Source organism: Heterodontus francisci, chromosome 34 (assembly GCF_036365525.1).
Source record: "Heterodontus francisci isolate sHetFra1 chromosome 34, sHetFra1.hap1, whole genome shotgun sequence".
NCBI classification, from domain to species: Eukaryota; Metazoa; Chordata; class Chondrichthyes; order Heterodontiformes; family Heterodontidae; genus Heterodontus; species Heterodontus francisci.
The window spans coordinates 2,673,259-2,685,652 of record NC_090404.1 but is presented as its reverse complement, the minus strand read 5'-3'; the positions used below and the strand labels follow the sequence as shown (position 1 = coordinate 2,685,652).

Genomic DNA, 12,394 nt, shown 5'->3' with positions numbered 1-12,394 from the left:
ATCATCGAGATCCCAGCACCTTCCACCATTCCCTGTCAGTCATCATCGAGTCCCCAGACCATCCACCATTCCCTGTCAGTCATCATCGAGACCCCAGCACCTTCCACCATTCCCTGTCAGTCATCATCGAGTCCCCAGACCTTCCACCATTCCCTGTCAGTCATCATCGAGATCCCAGCACCTTCCACCATTCCCTGTCAGTCATCATCGAGACCCCAGCACCTTCCACCATTCCCTGTCAGTCATCATCGAGATCCCAGCACCATCCACCATTCCCTGTCAGTCATCATCGAGTCCCCAGCACCTTCCACCATTCCCTGTCAGTCATCATCGAGATCCCAGCACCTTCCACCATTCCCTGTCAGTCATCATCGAGTCCCCAGCACCTTCCACCATTCCCTGTCAGTCATCATCGAGTCCCCAGCACCTTCCACCATTCCCTGTCAGTCATCATCGAGACCCCAGCACCTTCCACCATTCCCTGTCAGTCATCATCGAGATCCCAGCACCATCCACCATTCCCTGTCAGTCATCATCGAGACCCCAACACCTTCCACCATTCCCTGTCAGTCATCATCGAGACCCCAGCACCTTCCACCATTCCCTGTCAGTCATCATCGAGACCCCAGCACCTTCCACCATTCCCTGTCAGTCATCATCGATTCCCCAGCACCTTCCACCATTCCCTGTCAGTCATCATCGATTCCCCAGCACCTTCCACCATTCCCTGTCAGTCATCATCGAGACCCCAGCACCTTCCACCATTCCCTGTCAGTCATCATCGAGACCCCAGACCATCCACCATTCCCTGTCAGTCATCATTGAGTCCCCAGCACCTTCCACCATTCCCTGTCAGTCATCATCGAGACCCCAGCACCTTCCACCATTCCCTGTCAGTCATCATCGAGTCCCCAGACCATCCACCATTCCCTGTCAGTCATCATCGAGTCCCCAGACCATCCACCGTTCCCTGTCAGTCATCATCGAGTCCCCAGCACCTTCCACCATTCCCTGTCAGTCATCATCGAGTCCCCAGACCATCCACCATTCCCTGTCAGTCATCATCGAGTCCCCAGCACCTTCCACCATTCCCTGTCAGTCATCATCGAGTCCCCAGACCATCCACCGTTCCCTGTCAGTCATTATCGAGATCCCAGCACCTTCCACCATTCCCTGTCAGTCATCATCGAGTCCCCAGACCATCCACCGTTCCCTGTCAGTCATTATCGAGATCCCAGCACCTTCCACCATTCCCTGTCAGTCATCATCGAGACCCCAGCACCTTCCACCGTTCCCTGTCAGTCATCATCGAGATCCCAGCACCTTCCACCATTCCCTGTCAGTCATCATCGAGACCCCAGCACCTTCCACCATTCCCTGTCAGTCATCATCGAGATCCCAGCACCTTCCACCATTCCCTGTCAGTCATCATCGAGATCCCAGCACCTTCCACCATTCCCTGTCAGTCATCATCGAGTCCCCAGCACCTTCCACCATTCCCTGTCAGTCATCATCGAGATCCCAGCACCTTCCACCATTCCCTGTCAGTCATCATCGAGACCCCAGCACCTTCCACCATTCCCTGTCAGTCATCATCGAGATCCCAGCACCTTCCACCATTCCCTGTCAGTCATCATCGAGATCCCAGCACCTTCCACCATTCCCTGTCAGTCATCATCGAGACCCCAGCACCTTCCACCATTCCCTGTCAGTCATCATCGAGTCCCCAGACCATCCACCATTCCCTGTCAGTCATCATCGAGACCCCAGCACCTTCCACCATTCCCTGTCAGTCATCATCGAGACCCCAGCACCTTCCACCATTCCCTGTCAGTCATCATCGAGATCCCAGCACCTTCCACCGTTCCCTGTCAGTCATCATCGAGATCCCAGCACCTTCCACCATTCCCTGTCAGTCATCATCGAGTCCCCAGCACCATCCACCATTCCCTGTCAGTCATCATCGAGATCCCAGCACCTTCCACCATTCCCTGTCAGTCATCATCGAGTCCCCAGCACCTTCCACCATTCCCTGTCAGTCATCATCGATTTCCCAGCACCTTCCACCATTCCCTGTCAGTCATCATCGATTTCCCAGCACCTTCCACCATTCCCTGTCAGTCATCATCGAGACCCCAGCACCTTCCACCATTCCCTGTCAGTCATCATCGATTTCCCAGCACCTTCCACCATTCCCTGTCAGTCATCATCGATTTCCCAGCACCTTCCACCATTCCCTGTCAGTCATCATCGATTTCCCAGCACCTTCCACCATTCCCTGTCAGTCATCATCGAGTCCCCAGCACCTTCCACCATTCCCTGTCAGTCATCATCGATTTCCCAGCACCTTCCACCATTCCCTGTCAGTCATCATCGATTTCCCAGCACCTTCCACCATTCCCTGTCAGTCATCATCGATTTCCCAGCACCTTCCACCATTCCCTGTCAGTCATCATCGAGTCCCCAGCACCTTCCACCATTCCCTGTCAGTCATCATCGATTTCCCAGCACCTTCCACCATTCCCTGTCAGTCATCATCGATTTCCCAGCACCTTCCACCATTCCCTGTCAGTCATCATCGATTTCCCAGCACCTTCCACCATTCCCTGTCAGTCATCATCGAGATCCCAGCACCTTCCACCATTCCCTGTCAGTCATCATCGAGTCCCCAGACCATCCACCATTCCCTGTCAGTCATCATCGAGATCCCAGCACCTTCCACCATTCCCTGTCAGTCATCATCGAGACCCCAACACCTTCCACCATTCCCTGTCAGTCATCATCGAGATCCCAGCACCTTCCACCATTCCCTGTCAGTCATCATCGAGTCCCCAGACCATCCACCATTCCCTGTCAGTCATCATCGAGATCCCAGCACCTTCCACCATTCCCTGTCAGTCATCATCGAGACCCCAGCACCATCCACCATTCCCTGTCAGCCATCATCGAGATCCCAGCACCTTCCACCATTCCCTGTCAGTCATCATCGATTTCCCAGCACCTTCCACCATTCCCTGTCAGTCATCATCGAGACCCCAGCACCTTCCACCATTCCCTGTCAGTCATCATCGAGACCCCAACACCTTCCACCATTCCCTGTCAGTCATCATCGAGATCCCAGCACCATCCACCATTCCCTGTCAGCCATCATCGAGATCCCAGCACCTTCCACCATTCCCTGTCAGTCATCATCGATTTCCCAGCACCTTCCACCATTCCCTGTCAGCCATCATCGAGATCCCAGCACCTTCCACCATTCCCTGTCAGTCATCATCGATTTCCCAGCACCTTCCACCATTCCCTGTCAGTCATCATCGAGACCCCAGCACCTTCCACCATTCCCTGTCAGTCATCATCGAGACCCCAACACCTTCCACCATTCCCTGTCAGTCATCATCGAGATCCCAGCACCATCCACCATTCCCTGTCAGCCATCATCGAGATCCCAGCACCTTCCACCATTCCCTGTCAGTCATCATCGATTTCCCAGCACCTTCCACCATTCCCTGTCAGTCATCATCGAGACCCCAGCACCTTCCACCATTCCCTGTCAGTCATCATCGAGTCCCCAGCACCTTCCACCATTCCCTGTCAGTCATCATCGAGTCCCCAGACCATCCACCATTCCCTGTCAGTCATCATCGAGTCCCCAGACCTTCCACCATTCCCTGTCAGTCATCATCGAGTCCCCAGCACCTTCCACCATTCCCTGTCAGTCATCATCGAGTCCCCAGACCATCCACCATTCCCTGTCAGTCATCATCGAGACCCCAACACCTTCCACCATTCCCTGTCAGTCATCATCGAGTCCCCAGACCATCCACCATTCCCTGTCAGTCATCATCGAGATCCCAGCACCTTCCACCATTCCCTGTCAGTCATATCCAGACACTGACATTGCAACCAGACAGAAAGAAGCAGAGGAAAGATAGATAGAAAGAGCTAAGAAAGGTGCAGGGAGAGAGAGGGAGACATAGAGTTACAGATCAGGACAGATCGTGGGAAAATGAAAGTGGAAAGAGAGAGACAAAAGACCATTAGAAAGAGACAGAGGATAATGGAGAGTAAAGACAAAACACAAGAGGAGTTTGAAACTTCCAGGAGCTCAGGATATCTCCAACTGCTTCACGGCCAATGAGATACTTTGTGAAATCCGCTGACTGTTATAATGTAGGAAGCAAGGCAGCCAATTTGCGCACAGTAAGATCCCATAGAGAGCAATGTGATAAACCCCAGATAATCTTTATTTTCTGTTATGTTTGTCAAGGGCCCGAAGGTAATTGCCTGGGTCTCCTCCTCCAATATTGACACTGCAGTGCTTTACCTCCCACTGGAGGGGGGTAGATTCAGCTTACTGATTCAACTGAAGGGCAGCACCTCCGACACTGCGGCACTCCCTCAGTACTGACCCTCCGACAGTGCGGCACTCCCTCAGGACTGACCCTCCGACAGTCCGGCACTCCGTCAGTACTGACCCTCCGACGGTGCGGCACTCCCTCAGTACTGACCCTCCAACAGTGCGGCACTCCCTCAGTACTGATCCTCTGACAGTGCGGCACTCCCTCAGTACTGACCCTCCGACAGTGTGGCACTCCCTCATCGGGGGAGTGTCAGCCTGGAACATTGCACTCGAGTATGTGGTGCGTCTGGATGTGAAGCCACAGCTCTGTGACTCAGAGACAGGAGTCCTCCTCAGTGAGCTACAACTTGACACCTGATAGACACTCCCTCAGTCTGTTCCCATTACTGAAGTCTGACTGTGTGTTTTTAAACAGGCCCATGGTCATGGCAATATTCTCTACTTGCTATGTAACTGGAATTGTCACCCTGCATCTGATCACTGCTGTCTGTCACAACCCTCAATATTCATCAATTTGAAGGAAAGTGAGTTAGACCTATCCCACCGAGACAATAGAAGAGAGAATGTACAAGACTGAGGAAGCAGGGCTGATTATCGCCCAGCCCTACCCTAACCTGCATCACCCTTTGTGTTAATACATCATGACCACATCAGTAATATCTACGTCCAACTCCGTGTGTTAAGACAAACAACTCAAACCTCTCGCTGTCTGTCTCACTCGTTTCCGACTGAAAAGATGCAGCCCACAGTCACAAGGGGGGAGGGTCAAGCTCCGATCACCATCCCTCACAGACAGCCGAGGACAGGAGACAGACCAGTTCTCTGACTGCTGCCCAACCAGAGATAAAGTCTTTCAGGGTCAGACGATCAGACCCAGAGCCCCCGTCCGCACATCGTCAGCAGGAAATCAAAGATTCCATTCCCGTTGTCTCGAATTAGTGAATGGCTGTTCCACCTAGTGTACTGCAGTCAAAATATATCCCTCAACTAACATCAGCACACGGGATTATCCATTGGTTCCCAGTCAGCTGTTATTGCTCACAGCAAATTGGCTTTCGTATTTACAAAAGTGACAGCAGATCAATGGATATTCATAGGCTGTAAAGGACTGAGGGACTGAGAGACACCAGTCAGTGTACAGATATCACCCTGAGAGAGAGGGACTGAGAGACACCAGTCAGTGTACAGATATCACCCTGAGAGAGAGGGACTGAGAGACACCAGTCAGTGTACAGATATCACCCTGAGAGAGAGGGACTGAGAGACACCAGTCAGTGTACAGATATCACCCTGAGAGAGAGGGACTGAGAGACACCAGTCAGTGTACATATATCACCCTGAGAGAGAGGGGACTGAGAGACACCAGTCAGTGTACAGATATCACCCTGAGAGAGAGGGACTGAGAGACACCAGTCAGTGTACAGATATCACCCTGAGAGAGAGGGACTGAGAGACACCAGTCAATGTACAGATATCACCCTGAGAGAGAGGGACTGAGAGACACCAGTCAATGTACAGATATCACCCTGAGAGAGAGAGACTGAGAGACACCAGTCAGTGTACAGATATCACCCTGAGACAGAGGGTCTGAGAGATACCAGTCAGTGTACAGATATCACCCTGAGAGAGAGGGACTGAGAGACACCAGTCAGTGTACAGATATCACCCTGAGAGAGAGGGACTGAGAGACACCAGTCAGTGTACAGATATCACCCTGAGAGAGAGGGGACTGAGAGACACCAGTCAGTGTACAGATATCTCCCTGAGAGAGAGGGACTGAGAGACACCAGTCAGTGTACAGATATCACCGTGAGAGAGAGGGACTGAGAGACACCGGTCAGTGTACAGATATCACCCTGAGAGAGAGACTGAGAGACACCAGTCAGTGTACAGATATCACCCTGAGAGAGAGGGACTGAGAGACACCAGTCAGTGTACAGATATCACCCTGAGAGAGAGGGACTGAGAGACACCAGTCAGTGTACAGATATCACCCTGAGAGAGAGGGACTGAGAGACACCAGTCAGTGTACAGATATCACCCTGAGAGAGAGGGACTGAGAGACACCAGTCAGTGTACATATATCACCCTGAGAGAGAGGGGACTGAGAGACACCAGTCAGTGTACAGATATCACCCTGAGAGAGAGGGACTGAGAGACACCAGTCAGTGTACAGATATCACCCTGAGAGAGAGAGGGACTGAGAGACACCAGTCAATGTACAGATATCACCCTGAGAGAGAGGGACTGAGAGACACCAGTCAATGTACAGATATCACCCTGAGAGAGAGAGACTGAGAGACACCAGTCAGTGTACAGATATCACCCTGAGAGAGAGGGACTGAGAGACACCAGTCAGTGTAGAGATATCACCCTGAGAGAGAGGGACGGAGAGACACCAGTCAATGTACAGATATCACCCTGAGAGAGAGGGACGGAGAGACACCAGTCAGTGTACAGATATCACCCTGCTCCTGGCCTGGAAAGAGTTACGAGGATCTGCTGTTGGGGGTTTGATGAAGTGGGATGACCTGAGTCACTGTCGAGTCGTTGGCTGTAATTGGTTGTTGCTGTGCTGTTTTCAGTGCTGTCCCTTCAGGGAGGGGTCGGACTGATCCCGATCAGATTCTGCCTAACTGTGGATGCTGTCCTAATTTCCACTCTTGTCGCCTACAGGACCTCCTGACTATGATCCCAGACCCAAACCCAAACCCACCAAGAGATTGCCCACCTTACCGCCCAAGGTACCCAAGAAGCCCACCAAGGACCCATACCATCCCACCAAACCCTCGTCTCCGTATGGGCCCAGGATCTGTGATGGGCATGTGGACACAGTCACCTTCCTGCGAGGAGAAATGTTTGTCTTCAAGGTGCGTTAACCATTGGACTGGGAATTGTTATACAGGACCCTGGGAATCACGGAGGATTGGAGTCGCCCTGGGAATGTTGGAATACTATGGGACCCTGGGAGGATTGGAGAGATCCTGGAAATGTTGCAATATTGGAGTGACCCTGGGTGTGTTGGAATATTGGAGGGATTGTGTAAATGTTGGAAATGTGCAAGATTTTAGGAATGTTGGAATATCAGAAGGAAATTGGGAATGGTGGAATATTGCAGGGATCCTGGGACTATCGGAGGGAACTTGGGAATGTTGAAATGTTACGGGACCCTGGGACTTTTGGAATATTACTGGACCCTCATACATACATAGAAATTATGAGCAGGAGTGGGCCATTTGGCCCTTCGAACCTGTTCCACCATTCAATAAGTTCATGGCTGAACTGATTTCTCCCCATTTCTAACTCCCCTGATAACCTTTACCCCTTGCTTATCAAGAATCTATCTACCTCTGCCTTAAAAATATTCAAAGACTCTGCTTCCACTGTTTTTTGAGGAAGAGAATTCCAAAGACTCACAACCCTCTGAGAGAAAAAATTTCTTCTCATCTCTGTCTTAAATGGGCGACGCCTTATTTTTAAACAGTGACCCCTAGTTCGAGATTCTCCCACAAGGGGAAACATCTTTTCCACATCCACCCTGTCAAGACCCTTCAGGATCTTCTGTATTTCTTACTGTCCTAAATTCCATCGGATACAAGCCTAGCCTATCAATCTTTCCTCATGCGACAACCCACCCATTCCAGGTATTAGTCTAGGAAACCTTCTCCGCACTGCCTCCAGTGCATTTACATCCTTCCCTAAATAAGGAGACCAGTACTGTACACAGTACTCCAGATGTGGTCTCACCAATACCCTGTATAGCTGAAGCATAACCTCCCTACTTTTGTATTCAATTCCCCTCGTGATAAACAATAACATTCTATTAACTTTCCTAATTACTTGCTGTACCTGCATACTAACCTTTTGCAATTCATGCACTCAGACACCCAGATCCCTCTGCATCGCAGAGCTCTGCAATCTCTCACCATTTCGATAATATGCTTTTTTATTCTTCCTGCAAAAGTGGACAATTTCCCACTTTCCCACATTATACTCCATTTGCCAGGTCTTTGCCCACTCAATTAACCTATCTATATCCTTTTGTAGCCTGCTTATGTCCTCTTCACAACTTACTTTCCTACCTATCTTTATGTCATCAGCAAAATTAGCAAACATACCTTCGGTCCCTTCATCTAAGTTATTTATATAAATTGTAAAAAGGTGAGGCCCCAGCACAGATCCCTGTGGTACACCACTCGTTACATCTTGCCAACCAGAAAATGACCCTTTTATGCCTACACTCTGTTTCCTGTAAGCCAGCCAATCTTCTATCTGTGTCAATATATTACACCCTATATCGTAAGCTTTACTTTCCGTAATAACCTTTGATGAGGCACCTGACCAAAAGCATTCTGGAATTCTAAGTACCATACATCCTCTGGTTCCCCTTTATCTACAGCACATGTAATTCCCTCAAAGAACTCCAATACGTTGGTTAAACATGATTTCCCTCGGAGTATTGGAGAGCTCCTGGAAATGTTGCAATTTTGCAGGGTCACTGGGAATGCTAGAATATCAGAGGCAAGGAGTGCATGGGAATATTGGAGGGACCATAAAGTTTTGAAAAATGTAAGAATCCTGAGAATGTTGGAATATTAAGGTATGCAGGGAAATACTGGAAAATCAGATATCTCCTGGATGTGGCAGGACTGAGAGACACCAGTCAGTGTACAGATATCACACTGAGAGAGAGGGATTGAGAGACACCAGTCAGTGTACAGATATCACCCTGAGAGAGAGGAGACTGAGAGACACCAGTCAGTGTACAGATATCACCCTGAGAGAGAGGAGACTGAGAGACACCAGTCAGTGTACAGATATCACCCTGAGAGAGAGGAGACTGAGAGACACCAGTCAGTGTACAGATATCACCCTGAGAGAGAGGAGACTGAGAGACACCAGTCAGTGTACAGATATCACCCTGAGAGAGAGGGACTGAGAGACACCAGTCAGTGTACAGATATCACCCTGAGAGAGAGGGACTGAGAGACACGAGTCGGTGTACAGATATCTCCCTGAGAGAGAGGGACTGAGAGACACCAGTCAGTGTACAGATATCTCCCTGAGAGAGAGAGACTGAGAGACACCAGTCAGTGTACAGATATCACCCTGAGGGAGAGGGACTGAGAGACACCAGTCAGTGTACAGATATCACCCTGAGAGAGACTGAGGGACACCAGTCAGTGTACAGATATCACCCTGAGAGAGAGGGGACTGAGAGACACCAGTCAGTGTACAGATATCTCCCTGAGAGAGAGGGGACTGAGAGACACCAGTCAGTGTACAGATATCACCCTGAGGGAGAGGAGACTGAGAGACACCAGTCAATGTACAGATATCACCCTGAGAGAGAGGAGACTGAGAGACACCAGTCAGTGTACAGATATCACCCTGAGAGAGAGGGACTGAGAGACAGCAGTCAGTGTACAGATATCACCCTGAGAGAGAGGGGACTGAGAGACACCAGTCAGTGTACAGATATCTCCCTGAGAGAGAGGGACTGAGAGACACCAGTCAGTGTACCGATATCTCCCTGAGAGAGAGAGACTGAGAGACACCAATCAGTGTACAGAAATCTCGCTGAGAGAGGGACTGAGAGACACCAGTCAGTGTACAGATATCACCCTGAGAGAGAGGGACTGAGAGACACCAGTCAGTGTACAGATATCACCCTGAGAGAGAGGGACTGAGAGACACCAGTCAGTGTACCGATATCTCCCTGAGAGAGAGAGACTGAGAGACACCAGTCAGTGTACAGAAATCTCGCTGAGAGAGGGACTGAGAGACACCAGTCAGTGTACAGATATCACCCTGAGAGAGAGGGACTGAGAGACACCAGTCAGTGTACAGATATCACCCTGAGAGAGGGACTGAGAGACACCAGTCAGTGTACAGATATCACCCTGAGAGAGAGGGACTGAGAGACACCAGTCAGTGTACAGATATCACCCTGAGAGAGAGGGACTGAGAGACACCGGTCAGTGTACAGATATCACCCTGAGGGAGAGGGACTGAGAGACACCAGTCAGTGTACAGATATCACCCTGAGAGAGACTGAGGGACACCAGTCAGTGTACAGATATCATCCTGAGAGAGGGGGACTGAGAGACACCAGTCAGTGTGCAGATATCAAACTGAGAGAGAGGGACTGAGAGACATTAGTCAGTGTACAGATATCTCCCTGAGAGAGAGAGACTGAGAGACACCAATCAGTGTACAGAAATCTCGCTGAGAGAGGGACTGAGAGACACCAGTCAGTGTGCAGATATCACACTGAGAGAGAGGGACGGAGAGACACCAGTCAGTGTACAGATATCTCCCTGAGAGAGAGAGACTGAGAGACACCAGTCAGTGTACAGATATCACCCTGAGACAGAGGGACTGAGAGACACCAGTCAGTGTACAGATATCACCTTGAGAGATAGAGACTGAGAGACACCAGTCAATGTACAGATATCACACTGAGAGAGAGGGACTGAGAGACACCAGTCAGTGTACACATATCACACTGAGAGAGAGGGGATGTAGAGACACCAGTCAGTGTACAGATATCACCCTGAGAGAGAGGGACTGAGAGACACCCGTCAGTGTACAGATATCACACTGAGAGAGAGGGACTGAGAGACACCAGTCAGTGTACAGATATCACCCTGAGAGAGAGGGACTGAGAGACACCAGTCAGTGTACAGATATCACCCTGAGAGAGAGGGACTGAGAGACACCAGTCAGTGTACAGATATCACCCTGAGAGAGAGGGACTGAGAGACACCAGTCAGTGTACAGATATCACCCTGAGAGAGAGGGACTGAGAGACACCAGTCAGTGTACAGATATCACCCTGAGAGAGAGGGACTGAGAGACACCAGTCAGTGTCCAGATATCACCCTGAGAGAGAGGGACTGAGAGACATCAGTCAGTGTAGAGATATCACCCTGAGAGAGAGGGACTGAGAGACACCAGTCAGTGTACAGATATCACCCTGAGAGAGAGGGACTGAGAGACACCAGTCAGTGTACAGATATCACACTGAGAGAGAGGGGACGTAGAGACACCAGTCAGTGTAGAGTTATCACCCTGAGAGAGAGGGACTGAGAGACACCAGTCAGTGTACAGATATCACCCTGAGAGAGAGGGACTGAGAGACACCAGTCAGTGTAGAGATATCACCCTGAGAGAGAGGGACTGAGAGACACCAGTCAGTGTAGAGATATCACCCTGAGAGAGAGGGACTGAGAGACACCAGTCAGTGTACAGATATCACCCTGAGAGAGAGGGACTGAGAGACACCAGTCAGTGTACAGATATCACCCTGGGAGAGAGGGACTGAGAGACACCAGTCAGTGTACAGATATCACACTGAGAGAGAGGGACTGAGAGACACCAGTCAATGTGCAGATATCACCCTGAGAGAGAGGGACTGAGAGACACCAGTCAGTGTACAGATATCACCCTGAGAGAGAGGGACTGAGAGACACCAGTCAGTGTACAGATATCACACTGAGAGAGAGGGACTGAGAGACACCAGTCAGTGTACAGATATCACACTGGGAGAGAGGGACTGAGAGACACCAGTCAGTGTACAGATATCACCCTGAGAGAGAGGGACTGAGATACACCAGTCAGTGTACAGATATCACACTGAGAGAGAGGGACTGAGAGACACCAGTCAGTGTGCAGATATCACCCTGAGAGAGAGGGACTGAGAGACACCAGTCAGTGTACAGATATCACCCTGAGAGAGAGGGACTGAGAGACACCAGTCAGTGTGCAGATATCACCCTGAGAGAGAGGGACTGAGAGACACCAGTCAGTGTGCAGATATCACCCTGAGAGAGAGGGACTGAGATACACCAGTCAGTGTACAGATATCACACTGAGAGAGAGGGACTGAGAGACACCAGTCAGTGTACAGATATCACACTGAGAGAGAGGGACTGAGAGACACCAGTCAATGTGCAGATATCACTCTGTGCTAACAGGCCCTGACTCTGAGACTGTTCTGAGACTCTGTCCTGCCCTGTCCTTTGGTCAGCA

The 12,394-nt window shown here is 50.5% G+C and overlaps 1 protein-coding gene across 1 annotated transcript in view; it reads left to right on the top strand.

The window, feature by feature from the left end:
* LOC137348912 (matrix metalloproteinase-14-like) overlaps positions 1-12,394 on the top strand; it is a 49,470-nt gene that overhangs the window by 24,158 nt on the left and 12,918 nt on the right. Inside the window, exon 5 of the mRNA XM_068014142.1 lies at positions 7,037-7,230. Within this exon, the coding sequence (XP_067870243.1) occupies positions 7,037-7,230 (194 nt within the window). The remainder of the gene's footprint in view (positions 1-7,036; positions 7,231-12,394) is intronic.